We start from the raw sequence: 25405 nt of genomic DNA on the forward strand, positions 1-25405 counted from the left end.
CCAAATGCCAATGGTCCACATAACATTTTTCATGTTTTAATTTTCTGTACAGTGTTGAGATATTGCTTATAGGTTAGAGTCTGACCTGAACAATGGTTTCCAGCAGATCCAGCACGATAAGGTTAGACTCTGTGGCTAAGTTTCCACTGATCAGAGCCTCCTGGTCCAACTCTGCTTTAGTCCTGATGAACCACGGCGAGAGTAAGGCAGATATTTAGGAGAAGAAAGCACAAAAACACTGAGAAAGCGAGCGAGAAAGACTGACAGTCGCTGATAAAACGGGAAAATTTGAAGGCAGGCTAAGTAATAACTTACTTATCCTGTCTGTCGTTGGTCTGCCTCCACTGAGTGAGGTCTTTCCTCCATCGGAGGTTCTCTCTGTGACCCATCGTCCTATCAATTCCTGTGAGGGGTTCAAAAGCAACTTATCATGTAAAGATATCCGGTAGTGAGAAAATGAGTATGCATGTTTACTAATACAGGTTATATGCTAAACTGTATAATTGTATTCCATGCATTCTAAAAAATGGACTGTTTTATGACAAAAACTGTATGTAAATGTACTTCAGTGAAACAATTAAATTAAATGATTTGTGTTCAAATTTAGAGCTGCATTTTCCCAATAATCAAACATTTACCTGGTCTCCTTATACACCAGAGTATACTCATATTTGAAATGCTGCTTAACACAGACTAACATGCTAACCTAAGCATATACTGCGTAACCTGAAATTGGTTCCGACAGTGACTTGCTGACCGCACATTTATAAAACACTGATAACATTCACTAGTTTGTCACTAGGTAGTTCCAGTTCAAAACTCTGAAATATTGCAGAAAATGCAGACTTTGAAATATTACAGAAAAGCAATTCCAAGAGAGGAGATACAGCACCTCCAACTCGTTTCATCATCTCCCCGCGGGCTCCCATTCCCCTCAGCAGGGCTTCTTCCAGCTGCAGCTTGGCCTGCTGAGATTTCTGTAAGGCCTGGGTGCTCACTTTGTCACCGCTCTGCTTACCCTACAAACACATATTCACCAGCATACAATCTTAATATTTTCAACACTTTGCATTTATCCTTCAGTTCTGTATGATTAAATACACATGAGGCCCCGACGTCCCTGATGCAATGTAGGGCTGTGCGGTAAATAAATAGGGTGATTTATTATCTAACAATGGAATAATATGTTAACATTATAACACATAATGACACATACGAACTAAAATGAATTGAAAAGGCTGCTGCAACTGCACCGACACAAAACAAGTGGATAACTGAGCAAACTGACCCCATATTCAAAGCAGGACACGCAGATAGTGAGCAGCTCCAGCAGCTTGTTGAGCTGCGAGAGAGGCATATCTATAGTCCAGCGCTGAATCAGACTCCTATCGGCGTTCTTCATCACCCACAGGAAACACGCCAAGAGGTGGCGACTGGTGTCTGCTGCCAGGGTGGCTACGGATTTACCTTGCTGGGAAGAGGAGAGGAGAGAGACACGTGGTATGATACGGTATGATGTAGCTCTCACTGAACCCTAAGAGCGCACACACAAACCTCTATACATGCATGTGCAGTGTGTGCACCCAGATCGACAAGTTGCAGAAAAGAAATGAATCGTTTATAACAAGTGTATCCAACAAACTAACGGTGTTTCATTCACAAGCTTCTCTAAACCGCAAACATGGCCGGACACTTCTTTCCACACGGGCTTTAGTGAAGTATGGTTCTCTTCCCCAATCTTAATAGGCGTTAAATCTACTGCAGATTAATGTACCTTCATTCGTGTGATGAATGAATCGCTGCTATAGGGGGCTACTGCTGCTGCACTGTGTGGCAGGTTTGATGAATGTAGCCATTAACCTCCTAGAGCTCTGCTGTCCCACCTAGAACCTGGTTTCCAGGTCTCTGTTTCACAGCAGAGCTGAGAGAAGCTCACCAGCACCAACATCAAATATTATCCAAAAGAATGTGAAAAAAACACATCCGTCGCTGACGACGTTTGAGGGGGAACTGCCTGAAAATGTGGAACAAGCGCCATGTTTGGATTTGTGATGGATTCCAGGCCGATGGCTCAGTTGTGTGAAAATCGGTTTTTCCACAACAGTATTTCATGTAACAACATGCAAGAGACTGATTCATGTCCTGGAGAGCAGCAGAGAGAATGGCAGCGTTCAGTTTTAGTGCCTGTGTTGTTGCTGTAGCTGCACTTGATGGATGTGTTTGTCAGGAAGGACGGCCCTGTTCACTTATGATGGCAATTCCTTCCCATAAACCATCTCCCGCAGACGTGTGTGTGTGTGTGTGTGTGTGATTTTTCAGGATGGATGAAGTGTGTGTGTGGCTCTGACAGCCAATCAATCCACCTCAGTGCAGCTCACCTGTTAGGAGGCAGAATACTCACAGACACGATCACAGGCACTTTTGAACTTTTAAAGATATTAAAACACAGACTACAATCAGTTATCATTTCATCATTACGGGATTATTTCAGAATTTTACCATGGATGCCATGGAAACGAGTGCATTCCGTCCCAGCGTGTTGAAGGGGTTCCCGGCAATCGCCATGGCAACAGACTGATTGATGGGTGGGACATTTTCAAGGTCATCCTCGGGTCCGCCCGTCTTGTTTTTCCCGCCGCGCGTGTCAGAAACTACGGAGACAAACAGGGCTCACATATGTGGGAGAAGAGAGAGCTGGAGCATACAGGGTTTAAATGTGCAGAACTTAACACTACACAGTCTTCATCAGAGTTAAAATAGAAGGAATCAATAGTAGGAATCAAGCACCAACACATACTGGATGAACTATTACATACCACACAATACATAAAGAAATATGGTTAAAATACCGCAAGATAAAATAAAACGTAAGCCCTGAGAGGCAAGTGAAGAAAAGAAATTAGCTGATCCATTCTCTCAGTGACATACATTTCTCTACTGTAAAAGAAAACATGAATGTTTTTAGTCCTATTTAGAACATGTGGTAGTAGTTTCTATTTGTCTCACTTGCCTCTCAGGGCTTTCGTAAACGGTGGGTAAGACACTTTGATAAACTAAGTTTAGGTGACAAAAGACCAATTCCACCGTGTCTGTAGTGTAAATACAATAGAGAAAGCAAGTTGACCACCTCACCAACTCAGAAGGGTCGGTGAGCTTGTGAACAACTGCGCACACAATATTGTGGTCTTATTGTTGCAAAATGCATTTTTTTTTGTGTTAATGTACCATGAATAACTATGTACTGTATATGTCTAAGCGTGAAATGACAAGATGACATTAACTTTATGGATCAACAAGGACAACGATAAATTGAATCGTATGCAATTTATGTCTCAGAGCGCTCGTGTGCTTGTGTGTGTGTATACCAGTAAAGTCCAGATAGTTGGTGGAGTCAATGATAATCCCCACCAGGGAGAGGTAGAGGGCAGCCATCTTGGCTCTGATTTCAGGTTTACTACAGCGGTTGTCGAGATCATGGGAACACAGCAGGCTGTAGATGGCATTGATGGCCTTTCTCTGGACTTTTCCCCTGTGAACACAAAGTTCAGTTGAATCCACCAATGACATTACAAGTATACAGGATTCAAGTAAATACAGAAGTTGTATACTATTTTTGGCACGTTTGGATGCTGTTTTATTTATTGGAATGTGTCCACATCAAAGTAATTATTCACATGCATGTTTATAAGTCTATGAGTCTGTGATTTTCTATAATTTGTGCCTTGAAAGAAATAGTTTTGTAAAAACAAGGCAATAAGGAGGTAAAGACTTGAAGGTATCTATGTTTCAATACCCCTCTGACTCCATGTCTAGGGCGGCACTGAGCTCTGTGAGCAGCAGACCGGTGAGGTAGTGCTGCTGCTTGAATTCCTGAGAAAGCTCAAACAGCCCCAAGATCCTCTGCTGCTCCTGGTAACTACACGAGCTGGAGCTCTGAATGGAGACATGAAATGAAGCAGCGACAGACACGATGAGAGGCGCGGGAACATAATATGGGTACGATTTTTCCTTAATGCAAAGTAAAGCACTTTTCAAACAGCTCTTTTTAAACTGAATCCCATTTAATCTCATCTGCTCGATTTAATGACTCCCTCAACTCCCCTTTTCAATTCTCCTTAGCACTCTTTATACTTTCCTAGATGTTTTTCTCTTAAATGGCAAATGTAAAAGCACGAAGGGCACAAACATTTACACTGCTCCCTTATTGCAGCCATGATGATAACCCTCATACAAACCGAGGGTCTAAGGATAAACCCTCACAGACTGTGAAACCTTCTGAGTCAAACTGTTTGCTTTAAGGCTGAGTAAATAAACTGGACCTGCCACGCATGTCACTTTATCACATTGTTGCATTTACAATCAGTGATGAAACAATCACCTGAATTACAAATACACATAAGTGCAAATTTCAAATGACAAGTGGGCAGACCTGTGAGGAGATGGAGGGACAAGGTGAGGCAGGAGCAGAGGCAGGGCTGCTGAAGAAGAGGCTCAGGCTGAGGTAGTGCTCATGACTGCACAGGATTCGCAGGAACTCCAGACGCATGCTGATCAGTGTCGGCATTGACACACTCTTAGTTGACATCTAGAATTGAAATAAAGCAAAAGGAATATCTAAAATGATTCAATAATCCTCTCCCAGAATCTAACAGAAAACAATTCCCTGAATTCATGTATTTTAAAACACATATTAAAAGGGTTTTGATTTGTAATCAATGTTATTCTACCTGGTTGCAGTAGTTTTTCACCAGCTGAAAGACAAATCCTCGGTCCATGAGAGACAGCAGGTCATAGAGGAAGAAGGCCAGGCTGATGTTGACTTTCTCCGCTTGCTCTACTTCCTAAAAACAACAACAATCAACAACCCGTAAGCGGCACTGAGCGGATCTTGCCAAGCATCTAGCAGTGAAAGCTGAGCTTTTGATACCACAGAGGTAAATATAATTAGCACTTCTGGCTCCCTGTTGTTTGGAGGACACTGGCATCATGTAACGGGAGGCTGAAACTGCTTCTACCAAAGCCCGGGAGAACAGGAGCAACACAGATGCAGTGAAGAGTGTTACACTCGTCTGACTCACTGAAATATTGATGAGCAAAATGTATTGCCATCTTCATCATCATCATCATCATCATCATTGCATTCCTCACCTTCTGTTGTTTGACAAGGATGGTGCCAATCTCTGCAGTCACCACGGAGACAATGGTGGTGATGTCATCTTTAAAGCGGTCAGAGAACCGGCTCCTCCGGGGGACACTGTGCTTGTCGAGATGAGACACATGCTGAGCCATGCTTTTCACCTGTTGGAGCAAACGCACATCAACACACGCGTAACAAATGTGAATCAGGAAAACCATGGAAATGCATAGCAACTGGAAGCAAGAGTGATGAGTGTGCATCTAAATCAATAATTTAACCTGACAGATGCAACGCTGATTTGATCAAAAACGTGACCTGATAATAACAAAGCGATCCTCGATTATTTATCATCATCTTCCGTCCTAATCTTTCATTAAAATGAGAAAGATGCATTTTTTTAATTAAAGTGAGCATTTTGAGTGAAGTTACTAAAAAAGAAAGAAACGTGAAATGAACTGAAGGGATGAGAGTGATTGTGAGTGATGACACACTTCCAAAAATCCCAAAAGGTGATAAATTGCCAAGTGACTTGATAAATTACAGACTAGAGTGATTTAAAAAAAATGCCTTTTTGTTCCCCACACAATAAAAACAGCATTTATCTTTTACTGTGTGTGGCCACGAGGTCATGTATTGTTTAGTTATTTGTATTGCTTCATCCATTCATTATTAACACCCTAAGCAGTCCTTACTTTTTCCCTTAGAGCTGTGTGTCAATCAAAGAAACAACTTTTTTTTTTTAAAGCACACTGACCAGCAGCTCAAAGAAGAACCAGGCATATTTGTATGCATTCTCTCTGCAGACCCCGGTGCTGACGACCATCTGCAGGGCCAACTCCTCATGAAACTGCTGCAAGACAGAAAATACAAAAGCTGTGGTGAGAAACAACCTCCCTCTAGTAGCTAAGAGAATAAAGCATTAAATAGAGCATCTGCAAGTATTATACCAAATATCAATGTAAATCAAATGTTAAATACTGGTTGAGCTTTGAACAGGAACAAATGTTAAACCATAATCCACCAGAGTAGTGGGGTTCTCAGTGTCACACTCCCACCCTGTGGTTAGCAGAGGGAACTGTCTCTTCATAATAAACTGCAGTGGGATGTTTACGGTCTGAGTGTTGTTGAACACGTGCATAATCCTAACAGTAAGAAGTAGAATTCCTAAACATAACCGGTTATGCTATGGATACCAATATTTAATACAATTATTTTAAGGTCATTAAAGTGTCTCCACATTGTGAATGAATGGTATAATTTTAAACAGCAATTATTTAAGGACTTCAGCCTAAAATTCAACATATTTAACATATTTAACTACAACCATATTTAATGTTTAATATATTAATATTGAATTAGAAGAAAAGCATGTGTCAATTTAAATCATATATCTGGACTCAAACATCACCAGTTCTCTGCTATAACTTGGCTATATTAGACTACAGTAGAGATGTGTTATGCTTTATTAATAACTACATTAAACATTAAATCCACTTAGAGTTGAACTGACTGATATTTCATATCATGACAATCTTCACCTACACCCCCTCTTTAGTTTTCTCATATCAGGACATCTCGCTGTGCACCACTGCTAACATATTGTTGCATAACTCAAATTTGAATATGTCTCAGTTGGATAGAATACATTAATTCATATTTAATTATGTCTAATCAACATGCAAATGTCTGCAACAAGTTGCTCCAAACTTTATTCATGAAGCTGCAGTGCATCATCTCACATGCCATGACGGTGGGAAAAAGTTAAAGAAAGGGAGAACTGTTTTTTTACCTTTCTGTTGGAGGGCCTGGTGCTTCCTGAGGAGTTCTGGTGGTTGCTTAAGTCCACAATGGTGGACATGCGGCTGCCTGGGTTGTTGTGGCCCTGGAGACAGAAACACACAGGTTCCATCACATTGAACGTGATGGATGCATTCATTAGAGTGGGCTTCTAGTGGCCTATTAGAATACCTAATGTACTGTGGGGATGAATAGCAAATGACATGTTTTGTGTGTATGTGCAAGCCTGCTGGGATATTTGTTTGTGTGTGTGTGTGTGTGTGTGTGTGTGTGTGCGTGTGTGTGTGTGGGTGTCTGTGTGTGTGTGTGTGTGTGAGTATAGTTTGTTAAATAAATAAAACAGTGCATTGGCCTGGTGAAATATGGACTTTCAGTGAACATTTTGTCAAGATTTATATGACACACTTTAAGTCTAGTCGGCTAATTTCCCTCTCTGTGTAGATGGGTCTTTTTCAGAAAACTTCCAAAACTGAGCTCAATTCATCCGGCATTCAAATATTTTCTTTGAATTCACATCAATTCATGGTTCTGTAAGGTGGAGTGAATTCTCTTTACAGAGAGATTTCAGGAGATTTGGTTTGAGGAGACTCTCTGTACCTTGGCAGAGAGGATGTTTTTGACCTCAGCATCTTCAGCAGAGGTGTGTGGAGCGGGGATGTCAGGGTTGCTGCTGCTGCGGATTCTGGATTCGAGAAGCATGGAGCCGACTGTGGCTGCTGTGGCCCGACCCATGGTGCTGTAACGGCTCTCTGCTGATGGTATACTCCCTGAATCTGAACACAGGTTCAGGGGCACACAAAAAAGATCACTTCTTCATTCTTGAAATAACCACAGCAAATATAATCAAAAGGAAAAAAAATACAAAAATTAAGCAAGTTCATATTCATAAATCATCATGTCAGTACCTGTATTCTGTATGTCTCGAGGGGGATCAGGCAGACGAAAGACCCAGTAAAGGTAGGTCGCCAAGAGGCTGTTCCTACCCTGCTGATCCCTGATCAGCTCCTGACTGTTATGAAGACTGTTGACAATAGAAACCACCGATTCGAAGGCTATCTGGGCCAGATTGGCTGTAGGACACAGACAAACAAGCACCCAAAAATGTTAGACTTACAATATCCAAAATAGTATCATGACCAAAAAAAAACCCACTATCCTTCCTTGTTCTTAGAAAACTACTGACATTAAGCTGTGTATTACAGTCAATAAGGGCTAAGTAGTTATCAACAGAAAATCTCTTTAACAATTTTTATCTAATTTTCATTAAATTGAGAAGACTTTAAACAGCTCATCCTCTTGCTCTGAAACATTTATGTTTTCAGTTTGCAAATCTGTGGTGTGTAACTAGGGCTGCAACTAACTACCATTATCATTATTGATTAAACTGTTTATTATTTAGCCAATAAAATGTAAAAAACAAAAAAAGTACTGAAAAAATCCCATCTTCTCATCCAATCTTCCCATTGCAGAAGCTGGAGCAAGGGAATGTTTAACGTCCCTGCCTGATAAATGAGCTAACTCCTCACCGGTCTGGCCGGCGATGACCATGGGCTGCATAATGAGGGTGAAGAGTTTATCCAGCACCAGATGGAGGAAGAGCACCAGAGGCTCTAAACTGGAGGAGGACAGGGAGACGATGCTGAGCTTCAGCTCATGCTCCAGCTTGTTCTCTGGAATCTTCTCCTCCCTGACCCGCAGTGGGAATGTAGCGCCACCCTCCAGGGCATGACAGAGGGTGAAGAAACGCTCCAGGTGGTTGTCCTGGTACAGAAAAGAGATGATTTGTTACAGTGCGGTACTTGTGAGGGAAGCACAAGCACTTGTTTCTCTCTTTACACAGAGAAATAAGTGTAAAAAGACAGTATGCCTGTGATGCCTCAGGGTGGATATCTTACTACAGCAAAGTGGAGACTTGTTGTGTTATGTGTGTGTGCATGACAGACTAAAATTGGAAGAGAGGGTAAGCAAAAAAAAAAAAAAGACAGCCGTTGTGTTGTTGTGTGCAACCACTACTCACCTGTGTGTGTACAGATGACACGGCCTGGACCTCGAGGTTGAAGATTCCTTTGTGACTCTCCATCCACTTGACCGGAGGAGTCTGGGGAGGAAGTTTCTACACAACAGACACACAGGAACCATAACTGTGTGAACTGTCCTCTATGTCTGTGTTCAGTCTTTAATGTGTCCATAGCCTTCCACGAATACTTGATGGCTCCTTTACATACAGTAGCATGATATGGACATGCAGAATGTATGTCTAAAATGTAAACATAAATATATAATATTTACCTCAGGCGTGTGCAGTGAATAGTTGACAGGTAGTCGCTCCAAGACAATGGGCAGACAGAACTGACCAGTCTGTAGCCGGTCATTGTTCACTATGGGCAGCCACTAGATAAGAACAAAAAGTGAACAATTAGTATGTCAGCTGTGTGCACTTTAATATTAAATACAAGTTCATTTTCTGATGTTAAATTAATTAATATGCTGCAGCATATTGTTAAATGTGTGGGTCTGTGTTTTCACAAGTCTCTAGACATGTAAACCATCATGAACAGGATGTAATTAGGCAGAGCAGTACTTTGAGGTCAATGCTAATATTAGCATGCTAGCATTTATTTTTTCTGTGTGTACATTTAGAAATATGGTCGGGAAGTAAAGGACAAAATCTCACAGAGTATCCAATGAGCGTCTCACAGCTGCCACTCTGGTTCTGTTTCTGCTGGCAGCTGATGTGGTAGAAGGTGAACAGCAAGTGATGTCTCTCTGTAAGACGGGCTGGAAGAGCCAGCTTCACTTCCTCATAGAAGTCTGGGGACCTGAAGATAAATCAACATAAAGAGGGAGTTGTAGAGGAGGCCAAACAGAGGAAAACAGGGATGAGTGAGGGTGGAGGGGGAGAGAAGAGCGAACAGGGGAAACCACAAGCCAGAGTGTGACAGCGAGTCAGGGAGAAACAGACTGTTTATATTACTAAAAGAATCCATCACAAACAGTATAATGTGCCTCAATAAGGAGAACTTGCTTGTTATGGTAGGTAACAGGGGTGTAGACTTCCTGCAAAAATTCAGGGCCACTTGATTTCCCAAAAATGACCTGAGAATGGACAAAAACACAAATTAGAGGTACAAGATAAACATTTGAAAACATCTTCAAAAAGAGGACTGTGGATTTGTTCCCCATCACTTGCATTGAAAGCACATTAAGAGGGCATCTCATAATGGTCAGTATGAAAAGAAGGAATAATTACAGCAATCAAACCTTTTCTCAATGTTCATATGGACACCTGACTATTGTTATTATACCGACAGGAGCAAATGTGAACCTGTCCTTTCAAGAGGGATGGTAAATGGTAAATCTGAAGGGGGGGTATTTGTTGGGTGTTAACTTCAGTGTGTGTATTTATTGTTGTTAATAATACAATTACAAAATGCACACACTTTCATGAGTAAATCCAGTGGAACCATCAGCACCAATCAATGCTACTGTTCTAAATGTGCAGTGAGATCACAGATCTACAAACAGCAGCACTCACAGGCAAAGAGCAGGTTGCGTCCTCTCCGCTCATAAACTGCATTTTGATGGTGATGTTTCTCGCTGATGTAAGTCTGTTGACAAAGTTTAGCCTCTGCGGGTAGACATAGAGCAGGTTCCTACATTGACACAGGGAGAGAAAAAGGCAACTTTTGTACTTAATACATTTTAAAAAAATCATGCAAATCCTTCTGTATATAAAATGAAGCAGTTCCAATATACATCCCTAGATGGCACTATCTGTGCAGCAACATCTTGGTCATGACAAAAGTGCAGAAAACCAGTAATTCACCGGGACCTGTGGTTTTAATACTAGACTGTAATCTGTAGAAACCTGTAATACAGGGAAATACCGCAGATTGCGCTGAACAAATGCTCAGAGAATGTCAGAGTGTAATTACCGTGCAAGCAACTTGTTCAAACATGACGTTAAGTATGTTTCATTACAAGCGAAAGCATTTCAGAATTGAGTGTCGTTTAAACCTCCGCTCACACAGGCTGCCTCCCTATTGTTGCCACTACGAGGCAATTTTACAGGTAGCCTGGATGAAACGGCCTAAAAATAGACGCAACACTAGAAAGAGCAAAGCGGAGTCAGCTCTTAGGTGACGAGTACAGTATGACTGTTCACGTGGCCTCTGGTCTTTCAGACCATCAGTGAGAGGAAACAAACTTGTTTACACCTCAAGCTGTGAATCATTTTTTTTACAAACCTTGTTTGTATTTTATCCTGTTGAGCGGAAAGTTTTGGGGAAACAGTTTCACTTCACTCCGACAAAGAAAATGTAGTAAACATATAAACGTTTTGATTAGGTCTTATTTCCTTTCTTCCACTGTGTTGAGTATCTGTGGATACAGAAATGCCATAACTAAAAGTGAAGCAGCTGTCTAATGAGTGTGTGACCATTCAGTTATATATATCATGCCTTCTAACCCACCTGTAAATGTTGTGAGGGACATACACCTCGCTGGATGAGAACTCCAGCACTTCTTTGATTGGCCGGATGTTCTTCTCAGCCACAGGTATCAGAGGGATGAGCTCAGTGGACAAACATGCCAGCGGCGTGTCGTGGACTGGAGACATGTCCAGTTTTATGGAACCTGGAAGACACAAGATGAGTCAGTTTCTGCATGCGTCACATGATATCACGTCACGTCATTTGAATTCTTTGCCTAATCAATACACAAACAAGACACACACTGATAAAAAGAATCAATCACCAAACAGTAAAGGAATAGTTTAACATTTTGGGGAAGTCTGCTTGTGCTCTCTGTTCAGTATGAAGCTACAGGCAGCAGCCGGTTAGCTTAGCTTAGCATAAAGTCCAGAAACAGGGGGAAACAGCAAGCCGGTCTCTGGCCAAAGCTAACAAAGCCTTTGTCCAGTCTTTGTGCTAAGCTAAGCTAAATGGCTGCAGCTTCATATGTAAACAGTCGTACATGACCGGTATCAATCTCCTCAACTATCTGCAAGAAAGCAGATAAACCTAATTCCCATAGTGTAGAAGTATTACCTCAATTTAAAAAATGAAAAATGTTAGAATGAGTGTTTAGATGTGATGAGAGAGATGACCTGATATTGTCTTGACTCTCCTCTGTGGAGTGGAGGTTTTCTTGATCTCAGACAAGAACTTGAGCAAATCCTCATCACTCAAACGATCTCCCTCCTGACACACACACAAAAACACATTAAATACATACCTACGTAAATATTAGACATTGTTTTAACAGTGAAGTGTTTGTGGTGGAACATTTCCTACACCCTGATGGAATGTCATGTTTGATCAAAGAATGACGACGAGCTCGTCTGTCTGTGACACTGTATGTTGTATCTCAAGGAAATAAAAGTCTCGTTGTGTGTGGGCAGCTGTCCGACCTGTTTGAAGATGGTGCTGATAGTGATGGTGGCAGGTTTGAAGGCAGACACGTTACAAAATTGATCATCAATGGTATTGTAACGTTCAGAATTCCTCCTGGGAAGCTGTGCCCTCCGGTCAATGCTGCTGGATTTACCTGGAAAAATAAATATGCACTATAAACAAACAATCTATGGAAATACACACCCTAGTCATCCCATTCATTAGGACGAACACACACAAGCACACACCTCCTTTTAGGCTGTCGGAGTCGGTGACGTCGCGGTCTATCGTAGCAGTGGAGATGACTTCCATGATATTAACAGTTGCCCAGGCGAACGGCATGCGATAGCGGCCAAGCCTCTGGCAGAACGTCTCCGCCTGACCTCGCAGCTTCTCAAGCTTGTCCTTGTTCTGAAAGACCAAAAGATAAAGTTACGTTATTGTTTTTAAAAGAATGCAGCAAAAAAATACCTTCCAACTTTAGGAACATGCGTCACATTACCTTTGCAGAGTCACATTCCCTCAGTGTCATGTAGGGGTCAGCACAGTCTCCGATCTCTCCCTGCTGGAGAACCTTTTCAATCTAAAACACACACATGAAGCTCATGAGCCATTAGAGCAGCTCAGAATAATCAAACTCCAAAAGTCATATAATGAAGAGCAAGAAATACAAAAGGCGGCATTGAACTGAATTACAGGGTACATAAAACCAATCTGGGAGTTTAGGACTAAGTTATTTAAAGCCAGGAAGAAAATAGCCGAAGATCCTTTTACTTCTGCTACATACTGTTGGTAGGATTTGTTCATAGGTGCTATGGATTTCTTTATTACCTTGATGACCAGGTAGATATCTGGGGAAGGGTAGGTGATAGAGAAGATTGCCGATCGGGCCAGGGTCGACTGATCCACGTGCGGAGTGTGAGGTTTCAAGATGTTTTTTAACTGTTCGGAGTTCAGATCGAAGTAGAAGTTCTCTGATATCTGGAGGGAGACACAGGTGAGAAGAAACAGGACACATTATGAGGACTCCAGGACACTGGTACCATGTAAACCTAAGACCGATTCAGTCAGCCCCACCGTTTCTCTTCTCACCTTCTTTTATTTGTTTAAATAAATTTTCTTCATCATCCATTTATTTTTGTATGAAACGTCTTGACAAGCGCAGAGAAAAATAAAAAACAAAAACGGTGAAGAATGTGTGCAATAGGGAGTGATCTTTTCTTTACCATATAATAATACTACACAGTAAAATCCGGCCTACGGGGCTTTACATAGTCTTCTACTCGCCTTGGGCTAGGAACACAGACATATGTCCTGGTCTGGCCGGGCCTGGTGTGGATCATGTGATCCTTTTCACTGGAAAGCCATGAAACACTCTCCTTCATTCTGCTCGTCCCGAAGGACCTCCGTTTTACTGACCACACCAAAGCAGAGTGCTAGGTCAGCCAAACCTGCCCGAGTTGTTAACTGCAATCCTCAAAACAGTCACTGTGATCAGATTTCAGACTCGGCAAAGTATTCTAGGTTTTATATCTGAAATTTTGTTAATAGTGGTCTGACAGGCCAGAAAGCCTGTGACGGAAATGACCCCGGTCACGTCAACATGAGGCACACTTACCACAAGAGTGAGCGTTCGCAAAAGCCTGCTGTGGAGGAGTCCACCTCGTACCGTCACGGGACTTCTTGGAATCCCAGAAATGGCTTCTCAATAATCAAAGCCAGCTGAGTTAAACAGCATATCACGCTTCATATTCTCATGAAACGGAACAAAGTGCAAGTGTTCACTTTCATACGTAACTCTAACCACATTCACTTGTGAAAATAAACCTTCAAAACATCAAATTTGGATTGAGTGAGAAACGAGGAATGCAACAGCCCTTTGTAGCACGACATGTTTGTCAGACTACACTGACACACACACACACACACACACACACACACACACTGTTTTAACGTTTTCTAATGCGGCACACTTATGACACAGCCATGTTAGCTACTGTGTGGCAAGATGCTGCGTGTTGTTAGACCCCCTTTAACAACTTTTCAAAAAAAAAAAGGTGAATAACAATGTTTGCGACAGACATCAGCTCCGTTCCCACAAACATTCTTCAAAGCAGCTCCATGAATCTGCAGTTATTCTGAGGTTGCTGCGTCAGTGAGTGAGAAATGTCTTGTCAACCAAACAACACGTAGCTAACTGATATGAAAGAAACGCTGTGGTTCTGATCACTCATTATGTCGTCGGGCTGCAGTCACAGTCCAGCAAAACTAGGCTTGTCTGGTCTCGTAGGAGAATAACAGGAAGAAGATTACTAATGCCTGCAGTAAACCTGGAGAGAAGCTTACATTTCTCCACCCTTTTTACTGCGACGACATATTTATCTGTTTGCATGTCTACTCGAGAACAATTTGTCTGTTTTTATCCATGAATCTGATATCATAAGCAGGCCCCCTTGTTGGGTCAAATCCTGCGTCTGTACCTTGGCTGATGGACCAGAGAGGCATGATTAATAACTAAAGTATTATATGGAATTATACGAACATCTGCTGCACATTCCACAGATGTGAAACAACAAAAATGATTGAAAAAAACAAAACAAAAGCATGCAAACAGAGACGGAGCAGCACAATCCCAATGGGATACAGATACGAACGCGAGGGATGAAGGGAAACAGAGAGAAAATAAAGGCAAAGAGGCAAATACAATATTACACTCGAGGAGACAGAGAGTGTACTGAAGAGAGTTGGAGAAAGGGTAAATGGGTCAGTTGCAAATGCTCCACAGTTCCAGCACAATTAAAACTAAGTGATAAAACAAGCTTCACTCAGACAGAGACACATTTCATAGCTCTTTATCTGTCTCTGCTCAATGTGATAGGCAGGATGCTGTAAAGACCTCCTTCATTTTAACACGTGATACAATTATTCATCTTAAGTGAATGACAATGTCACACTTCAGCTCTGCTCTTATGGAAGCAGAAGTGAAAATATTCACGTACAGTGCTCTCTTTGACATATTAGGCAAAATGTTCCATACAGTGGAACGCTCATCCTGCTCGTGTTGTCCCAACATCGGCTTATATAAAGTCCATTTTCAAAAATATGGGGCATTCACCCGTCTCACTCGGAGGACCATCTTAAAAGCCGTCCATCCCGCAGACAAGCTAGAAAGCAGCTGGGCAGCGCTGAGAAGAGGGCAAGGCCGGTGGCTAAAACCCTTTCCCATCTGAGAGATCCACGAGCACTTAAGTGCCAACTAAATCCTTCCAGTCCCTTCACCCCAAAACAAAAAAAAAAACTATCCAGCTGTGTAAATCCACAGAAAACATGCAAACAGCCGTGGCTCATAATGGGTGACTGGGAAAATGCGGCGCAGTATTTGTAGTTATAGAACCAAAACATGACGACCCCCAGGGGCGCAAATATGTGAGGATGATGAGACGTAAAACCTTGTAGATTACACTGATCCCTCAATGTTGACTGCCAAAAGAAACTAGCAGACCTCCCTGCATGCAACAGCTACCGTGGAACAAGGGTGGAAGCACAATCAATGAGACAAACTGAACATCCCAGTTTGATGCCATTTATACAACACCTATTGTGTTTAATTCAAGCAAAGGTATCAGAGGTATATTGACTCAATTCGGTCAAATAAGACAATCAATGTCTTATTGATATATATATATAGATTATGATATATATATACATTTTGTGTTTCTCAGCTGATTATGACTTAAAATAATGGCCCACTTATGTTACAAGCAGTAATGATGTAAACAAACATTGCGTATCATGTGTTTTTCACAGTTTAAGAAGGCAAATTTGATAACGATAGCAGGTTTCGATATTTTCGACAATTTTACACGGACTGTGCTTTAATAAGAATCACCTTTGTTGGGATTTCCCCATTGTTGCCGTCACAATAACTGATGCATCGGCCACAAACACCATGAACTGTGTAATATAGCAAGGTAAAGAGTCTCAACAACAGAGAACCAGTGATCACAGGTAGGCCAAACACTCTGACTATCTCCACAACAAACACACATAATGAGCCTCGCCAAACTAGCATTTACTGCCGGGCTAATGTGCTGTAAGAGGTTTGTAATTTTGTCCTATCCCCGAATTGCTTGTGGCAAGGTGAACACAAGTTTCCAGGACATAAGTCATGACATGCTTTTAGTCAACGAGAGAAATTGTAAGGACTACCGTGAAGCAATGTGTTCTTACCTTTTTCTTCTCTTTCAGGTCGTACAAGGCCATGGTGGCAAATATGGGCTCAATGTCAACCTCAAACCTATGAAGCCAAAGAGGAAAAGGACATTACTCAGTGAATGATGGCAAGAGAGACAGATATTTAACATACTCAACATTAGTGCTCTGGTTATTCCTATTCTATTGTTTCCTTTTCTATTCCCGTAGATTATTGTTGTAGAACATTTAGCACAGTAAGGGATAATAGGTCTGAACTGAGGGTTAAAGGATGGGGGCTGAAGGTGCCAAACCACTGCAAGAGGAGAAGTGAGTTCAACTAAAAGATTTGGCAGTTTTTTATGGGATGCAAGAAGAACGAGTGAGATCAAGGGTGAAATGCAGAGCAACTGTGTGTGTGTTTGTGTGCATGAATGATAGAAATGAAGAGAAAGAGATAAAGTCCCAGAGAGAGAGGGAGGGACGGGGGCTTTCAGGAGAAGAACAGCAGCCACTGTACAGCTCAGCCCTCCTCCACTCTCCCATACTGCGCTGTCCGTCACATCTACCGCAAGCCTTTTTGAAACAACGACTCGGACTTTTAAGTCATGATCAGATGTGACAGACAACAATGTACTGTATGTTGAATGCTTCGCAAAAGGTCATTTTCATAAACTAGGGGGTGTAGGAGTAATTTCCCTTGAACACAGCTAACTGATGGTTCCTTGTCCAACTTAGGGCAGCTGTTTAAATCCCCCCCCCCCCTCTCCTCCTACAGTATTATGAAAATGTATGACATACTTGATGGCCTGGCATCGGATCAGGATGCGGTCTCCAGTGTGTTCTTTGGGGCAGTCAGGGATGGGCCGGATCTCCACTGCATCTTCCTGGAGCACAAAAGCAGAGAACGTTTTCAAACCATGTTGTTACATTTGGAGATTTAGTTAGGATCTTAAACAAGATTCACTGGTGTTTATGAATTGGGGGGGGGGGGGACATTAAATGTTTTTAAAACACAGAATGTAAAACTTTTAAAGTGTCAACAAGGTGTAGAAGTAAATCAATTTACAGCCAAGAGAGATGTAAACTGGTGATGCTCTTTAAAATATATATTTTCCCCTCTTATTAATAGTGGTCCCATTAGAGTCGTGTCTGCAACTTCCCAAAAAAAAACATAAATATTGTTCAAAGGCTTTTTGTACTTTAAAGTCCATTTATATAGGGAACACAGCGGGAGAAGGGGTGCAAATACATGTCATAATAGATTCATCTGCAGATTATTTTTCATTTAGTTGATAAAATGCCAGAAAATTGAGAAATGTAAATATCCCAGAGCACAAGGTGACGTCTTAAAATAGCTTGTTTTGTCTGACCAACAGTCAAAAATCCTAAGATATCCAGTATCACAATAAGCAAAACTTCAACTCTGTAAAGAATTTAAAAAATACTTTCAAAGAAGGTTTTCTATGGTAAAAAGATTATTGTAATGTTGTTAACATGTCTGGCATGTTTTATAGATATTGATTGACTGTATATAAAGAAACCAGAGACAACCTCATATGACCTGATGAGCTGAAAACATAAAGCATGTTTGTATGTACGTTGGAGAGGAGTTTTATGACTTGAACAATTTTGTATTGACGCTCACATTAGTCCGCATCTTGGTGCGTATGCCTTCTTAACAGTGACAGACCAACCTTTACACACATGGTTCCCATATGCACCCATATTGGTCCTCTTGCACTACAGCGCAAGAGGACCAACTCTCTCCATATCTCACCTCGTCGGCTGGTGGGTACAGAGCAAAGAGCTCGGGGTGTCTGTTCCCGTGCCGTGCCTCCTGGTTGAAGCGGTCTAGCTCCTCGTGGCTGCTGAAGGCCAGCAGCCCCTCCACTCTCTGGTCCGGGGTCAAACACCGCAAGTTAAAGTCGGAGGAGGTCAGTGTGCGGTTAGAGTCATTACTCAGCCCCGCTAGTGTTGGAGACTTGACCTGGGGCAAAGACAGAAAGAGAGGGTAAGGGGTTAGAGGTGGGGGAGGACCGAAGGGAATAGGGTGAGGGGAATGAAATGTGAGCGGGAGGAGAATAAACAAAGGCTGAGCAAAATAAAGGGGTATTAAGGCAGAATATCCAGAGGGATGTTATTTAGAGAGACATTAATGAAATTGGGTGCAGGGTAAGGGATACCATATTAATGGATATTTGGACAAAGCCTGTTCTTCCTCCATGTAAACTTTATTATTATGGGGTTTGAGTAAACAGGAAAGAAAGGCATCCATACTCTACAACCCCATTGAACTGTTGCCCCACGGCTAAATCCACCTAAACTCAAATGTATGACCACAAATCATCAACTGTATACGTCCACAGCATTTTACGAACTGCCGACAACATCGAGTACATTGGAAACGCAGCCGCCATGTTCTCAGCAGACACAACAAGCAGCTAACAGGCATTTACGCAGTCTAGACAGTTTTCTGTTTTGGCCCAGAGACAATAACAGTCTCCTGTGTGTTTTTGCCTGATCAAGGCTTACTTAATGTAGACAACACACAACAACATCGCTCATGTTCATGTTCACTGTATGCTACAGAGAGTGGAGCGACAGCTGCTGCCATCTGCGTTATAAACACGCAGCTTTCTTGCTGTATTTTCACAGTTAGATACACGTGTGTGTGTGCATCTAATGTGGGATATAAGGTCATTCTGTCATACAATAGGGTGGTATGACTTACTCGTCACTAGTGATATTGATGCGTTGTACATTAGCTGATGGAGTTGTGTAATCAGAGCTCTCCCAGCAGAAGCAAAGAGGCTCACTGCTGACGCAGAGCAACAACAGCCATGGAGAACAAGCTTGCAAAGATGCTGCATATTTCTGACATCCAAAGGCCCTGCCAGCAACAACACAGGCCTGTTGGAAAATAAATGAATTAACTAAGTGAGCATAGCAGTGTGATATGTAAATGTACCTCTCAGATGCCCTGAAGTAAAGTGAATCAAGCCGGAGATATGCACAAAAGACGTCTTCTGCTGTAAAATATTTATGTTGCCCTTTGGCTTCTGAGAGCTCCACCTTGTTTTCTTCTGTGTTGTTTAAAATATACAGAATTCATACCTTTGGTGAGTGTCAATGTATTGATGCCACCAACCTCAAGCACCTTCTACAAATACATCCAAACTCCGACATTAACAGAAACCATCCTAGCTTTAAAATCCTCTGACTCTGGGGAAAAGGAAGCAAAAGCTTATAAAATACTTATTTTTTTTTACTCTGTGGCTTAAAGTCAAGCACAAAACCACATTATCTCAAGTGATATTTAACATATCCAGAGCTAGAAAGAACCTTTAACTCATGTTTAGAAACAGATTACCATTAAACTGTGTTAACGTTAACTGATTGGAGCCTCGGAGGTCTCTCAGACTGGCACCATATAGAATTAGTCAGACTCTGCTACAGGGCAGGGCATAACCTCGCTGCTCCCATTCTACATCCTTCTTGTCTCTTTCATTCCCATCATCCATGAGTCTCACATCCCAGCTCTCAAACCACTGGCAAGGACGGACCGAGCGTCCACCCCGGTGAAGCTTCACCCTGTTGGGGCTCCGAGGGACCATCACAATGGGGCCGTTCTTTCCCTCTCTTCCCCCCTCCCTGTCACTCTCTTTCTGGCATGTAGCTCATGGGAAGCCCGCAGCGGTAATAAGGGCCTTTTGGTTGGGGTGATTAACCAGAATTGGCAAGGATGGGGTGACAGGAGGGGGGGCTGGTGAGACTGGCTGGTGGTGAGGGACGGCTGGGAGTGGCGCTGACTGGGACTTGGATTGGCTGGGACTGCCTGATGCTGGGAGCTAGGGCTTTGGCCCCGGTGAGACAAAAGAGCTGGAGAGAGGGAAGTGAGAGAGGATGGGAACTTGGCTCCAAATAATGCCAGTCGACTACTGAGGCAGGGATCCGTGATGAAAGTAAAAGACTGAGGCATGCAGACGTAAGCTGCCGATTCGAAAAAACGTGTCGAGTAGAACATAAACAAAATTAAAACCACATATTCAACCACAACATCTCCTCAATTGTGAAGCTAAACACACAGAGGTTACAAGAGTTAGAATTAATAATATTCAGGTTTAGTTCCGTGCACGCCAGGCAGAGTCAACTTGAAAGACTCGCTGCAGGGGAAAGAGTGGCAGGAATAACAAAACACCGTTGTGTGCACTATTAACGCGCCCCGAGCCCAGTCTCCCACTCCTCCCTCACATTACACATCCAGGATCCAGATCGTCTCTCAAGCCTTGATCAGTATGGACTGCTGCTCTCACTTAAGGACTTCCCTCTCACTAAAGATACTTAAACTATGTGCAACATATTTGCATTCAAGGACGAAGCTCATTTTGTAGTTCTGCTTCGGAGTTTGACATTTTGGGAAATGCACTTATTTGCTTTCTTGCAGATTTTTGGATTAGGAGATCTGTACCGGCCTTATGTTTGTGAGGAAAGTAAAGAGCAGGGAGGATGTTATTGTGGCATGGCTTTCACATACCAGCACCTCTAAACATCACCAATCAATAACTAATGTGTTTATTTTTTGCTTTTTTTTTTTTTTTTTTTTTTTAAACGCATCCTACCCATTAGGCTACCGGGGCAAACCACACTGTATTTTGTTTGTTTAATCAGAACACAAACAAGAGAAGATAAAGAAGAAAAAATGCTAATTTGGGATTTTTAAATTTTGGATAAATCCAGGCTACTAGAATTTCTGCTAAATTAAGATAATCTGCCAAAATACAATAATCCCCTGATGATCTGATAAAACAGTAGACTGACACAGCAGCAGCAAGACAGGTCTTAAGAATGGTTAAAGACAGGACTGGAACAATTCTTCACTTCTTTCCCCCCTTCAGTCAGTGTGTCTACGCTGCACACCACACCGCACAAGACCGGCTCTGAAGAAGGCTTTGTGAATACTTCTCTTTTATTGGTCTGTGTATGTCGGCTGTGTTTGTGTTTCTTACTGGCTTCTGCTGGTTGTCTGGCTCGACGTCGGACTCAAAGGTCTGTTTCCGAAGGAGTTTGTGTAGCCCTTCCCGCTCCGAGTACGCACTCAAGCCATCGCCCTGGCACCTACACACACACACACACACACACACACACCAGGTTAACGACATAGACACACACACACATAAAAGTAAACTAACCCCTTCTAATCAAACCAGATCAAACAACAAAAACAGAAGCCTTACGCAACAAAGTGTATGTGAGTTTGCATGTGAGTGTGTGTGTGTGGGAGAGAGAGAGAGATAAAGAGAGCACTACAATGTATCAGATAGGAGCTCCTAGTGTTTAATGTTTACCCGGCTCTCTCAGGCCTCCTTTTTCCTGTTTCACTGACACGTTCAACTTCTCAGACAGTTGGCACCTGTTGCTCAGTGTGACGGCTGAGATACCAGCGAGGGCATTTTTTCTGTTATTTTGGAGCTCTTTAGTTAAAATACTGCAGCTTGGAGTACATCTAGCATTCCATTTCTAAATTGTAAACTCCAACGAGGTATCTGTCAAGGTATGTGTGAAAACATGAGCTCTACCGCTCTGAGCGTCCTGAATATTGTAACCGTTGTTCTCTGGGAGACGGTTTACCTTCTGGAGACCAAAAGCCACGGCTGAATGTAGCTCTTCACGCAGTCTCTCACATGTGGATCCAACTCCAGTCTACAAAGAGAGGGATGAGGAGGATGAGACGACACACATTCTCGAGCCCACAAGCATGCAAACATTCACAGACAACTGGAAACTTTACATTCCTCCTCTATCTTAATCTGTACTTCATGGTCAAGGTGCAGAACAAGTGAATGCTCTGAATGAGCTTAGACAGCACGTGTTGGCAGAATAACTTCAGAGTGACGACATCGGAGGTATTTTAAAAACACGTCCTCTGACATTGTAACTGCTACTTATTCTGCTATGGCATAGATTCTCCTAAGATCTATGAATCCCAGCGAACATCGTTTAGCTCTACACACACAGTATGTATGACTAAATAAAGAAATTATTTTAGAACTATATTCAACTCGTCGGCTTCTGATCTTCTGTCCTATTTGTTAATCCCAAGTTATACTTTATTTCTGTTCATCTTTTTTGCAAAGAAGCTTGTCGTAACTTTCACATTTTCAATATTTCAAAAGTTGTTAGATGTTACGTATAAATATTAAAGAGTATGTTCCTAGATGGACTTGAGAACTGACAATGCAGTGAAACAGTTTATGTAATCATTCTTCACTATTTCTTCTGGTTATTTTCTTCAACAAAAAGGTCTAAACGCATGGCGATTTCATGTTTTTATAATCAGAGTGGGAGGATTGTCAGATTTCCTGTGACTCACCCATCTTCGGGGACAGAGTGTCTAACAGTGCGACACTCCTTCTCCACCTGCTCCACCTTCAGGTCATCATCAGGGAAGTCTCCAAGTTCCTGCATCAGGGCCGAGTCTCCACTTCTTAACTGTGACATCAGGTATTCCTCCAGGTCCAAGGGCTCCACCGCTTCATACGACTGAGGCTGCATAGTGAAGGGATGGAGGGAGGGGGGAATTAGGCCACACAGCAACAAAATATCACAATATGAGGACGTATTGGCTAAAGTGCAGTTTAAGGATCCGTATAGAGTGGAGAACCTCTTAAGAGTAAATATTAACTGTACTGAAGAAAAAGAAAAGAATGGAAGAGAGGTGGGACCAGACATGTTGAATCATGACTATTTTTCTAATACCTCATACCTGTAGTGGAATAAAAGACTGGAGCACAAACTAAAATAGAAACTGGAACAAACTGGTCTGTATAAGACAGCAAGGACATTATTTCTGTGAACCTATTTTTAGACAAAAACTCTTATCAACCTCCAGAGCTCCAGCAGATCAAAGGCAAAGCTGTAATCACTTTTATGTACAGTGCAAACGGGCTGAAATCTCCATTTGGGTCTTGGAATCAGTACATATTGTTCAAACCATCAGTGCACACAGTGGGACAAATTCCCACTGGCACTCCAAGGGGAAGAACAGACACACTTTTCATCATTAGAGAGCGCTGAAAGGAAAAAAAAACACAACACAAGCGATGAGATAACACCCGGGCCGGCTCCACAGACGGGAGCTGGGAACCTTCATGGAGCAGGTGTTTCTGTGAAAAGTGGCAGCAGACTGGGCACACCTCCAATCTGATTACAGTCGGCAGGCTGTGCAGCTGATTTAGGCAAAAGCCTGGATTTAAAATCACAATATCCTACGGAAAGATTCCTAGATCATCAAGGATTTGTCAAAGTCTCTCAAGATATACAAAGCAAAGTGTTCAGAGAGGAAAATGTGCCTTAGCGCTATCCAAAAAGAAGATTTAAGCTTTTAATGGTGCACACCGTCCCACACAGGAAGTGTTTGCATGACAAACAGGTAGTGTGTGAATGTGAGAGAACGTGTGTGTACAGGAGACAGAGAGAAGCCAGCCACCGTCATACCAACTAACAGATAATATGTACACACAGAGGACTAATCACTGCTGTACTCAAAAGCAGAGCAAATTCCAGACATGTTTTTGCACATCAATTCACCCGAAGGGATATTTTTCTCTGCCACATGGGTGAGTATCAGCGTGCAACGCAAGTAAGCAGGAACACACGGACGGCCAGATGGAGCGACTGTATCATTATCATGCTAAATGACGGGTCTACAATGCAGATGAAACCTCCGACGCCTCCTCTCTATAGAGGAGGCGTGATCTTTAACAGCGCCTCTGCAGTGGCGGCCTTCTCCATTATGATTATGTGCACTTCTCCGGCTCTCTGCCTCAAAGTTCAAACAATCACTGTAACGTGGCCTCTTCTTCTCCTCTAGTGTGGAGGCTAACGAAAACAAATGAATGCAAATCTATGCATGCGTCTGATCAACGCCTGCTCTGTGGAGTCATGAGAGTAGGTCGTAAGAAACAACAGACAGAGTAGTTTCTTTTCCGCTTACTTCATTTTTTTGTTTTGTATTTTAAAAGCGGCGCCTTTGCAACTTCTCTATTTATTATTTTATTACCTGCTTCCTTCTTCAACGGGTATAATTCTGTGCAGACACATGCAACGATAAATGAATAAAACAAGCTTTACATATTTTTTAAATCAATATCGGTAATCACTATTGGAGCCTTATTTGCGTAAAATGTATCCATTTAAAAAAAAAAAACATCAAACAACACTGTTCTCAATGTGCATCGGACAAGATGAGCGGGGGCGGAACACAGACACGTAAAGAAGTCATGACAAACACTGTCCCTCCAAAGTATTGCCCCATGTGACCTGAATAACCATGTTTAAGACAATCAACTTTACCAATAACCTCATTCTCAAGTATCTCTAAACAGCAGCCGTGTTCATAAGGAGATTGGAGACTTACCCAGCGCAAATCTGAAAACTGAACCAAAAAAAAAGGAAGCGAACAAAATGGCGCTCTGCGGAAATGGGAACCTACAGTGTGCACCTACTGACGGCAACTAACTACTTTTTTGCTAAAACTAAGCCACAACGCGGTGCACGGATCCTCTTTAAGTTGATGCTCATATTCCTAGAAGCTCAAGAACTCTGGGAGATCTGGGAGGAAACAATCGGCGATACCAAAAGAGGAAGAGGTGTTTATAGCTTTTAGTAGAAGCTGAGCCTGACTGTTTGAACCAACAAGAAGTTTTGACAGCAGTTCGAGGCAAAGCTTCTTGCAGTGGAAACCGCAAGACATTAGAGGAAGTGACATCAAGCAAGGCGTCCCTCCATCAACCGGTGTTTCAACAGACAGGAACAGAAACTACAGACACACACACACACGTGTGCATGCTGCTTATGCACACATACAAAAGGGAGCAGCAGACAT

The 25405-nt window shown here is 42.3% G+C and overlaps 1 protein-coding gene across 1 annotated transcript in view; it reads right to left on the reverse strand.

Moving 5' to 3' along the window:
* Positions 1-25405, reverse strand: part of dock8 (dedicator of cytokinesis 8) — a 49489-nt gene that overhangs the window by 15693 nt on the left and 8391 nt on the right. The window contains exons 3-34 of the mRNA XM_079160680.1: positions 22892-23067; positions 22150-22221; positions 21528-21636; positions 18299-18508; positions 17320-17405; positions 16558-16624; positions 13159-13308; positions 12830-12910; positions 12576-12738; positions 12345-12481; positions 12042-12135; positions 11407-11569; positions 10470-10587; positions 9960-10030; positions 9609-9753; positions 9224-9325; positions 8952-9047; positions 8461-8695; positions 7840-8004; positions 7532-7707; positions 6927-7019; positions 5892-5987; positions 5149-5298; positions 4728-4841; positions 4430-4585; positions 3794-3933; positions 3366-3529; positions 2500-2651; positions 1289-1471; positions 893-1019; positions 316-403; positions 86-182 (exon numbers count right to left, since the gene is read on the reverse strand). Coding sequence (XP_079016806.1) covers positions 86-182; positions 316-403; positions 893-1019; positions 1289-1471; positions 2500-2651; positions 3366-3529; positions 3794-3933; positions 4430-4585; positions 4728-4841; positions 5149-5298; positions 5892-5987; positions 6927-7019; positions 7532-7707; positions 7840-8004; positions 8461-8695; positions 8952-9047; positions 9224-9325; positions 9609-9753; positions 9960-10030; positions 10470-10587; positions 11407-11569; positions 12042-12135; positions 12345-12481; positions 12576-12738; positions 12830-12910; positions 13159-13308; positions 16558-16624; positions 17320-17405; positions 18299-18508; positions 21528-21636; positions 22150-22221; positions 22892-23067 — 4176 coding nt within the window. The remainder of the gene's footprint in view (positions 1-85; positions 183-315; positions 404-892; positions 1020-1288; positions 1472-2499; positions 2652-3365; positions 3530-3793; positions 3934-4429; positions 4586-4727; positions 4842-5148; positions 5299-5891; positions 5988-6926; positions 7020-7531; positions 7708-7839; positions 8005-8460; positions 8696-8951; positions 9048-9223; positions 9326-9608; positions 9754-9959; positions 10031-10469; positions 10588-11406; positions 11570-12041; positions 12136-12344; positions 12482-12575; positions 12739-12829; positions 12911-13158; positions 13309-16557; positions 16625-17319; positions 17406-18298; positions 18509-21527; positions 21637-22149; positions 22222-22891; positions 23068-25405) is intronic.

Source organism: Pholis gunnellus (genome assembly GCF_910591455.1).
Source record: "Pholis gunnellus genome assembly, chromosome: 6".
NCBI classification, from domain to species: Eukaryota; Metazoa; Chordata; class Actinopteri; order Perciformes; family Pholidae; genus Pholis; species Pholis gunnellus.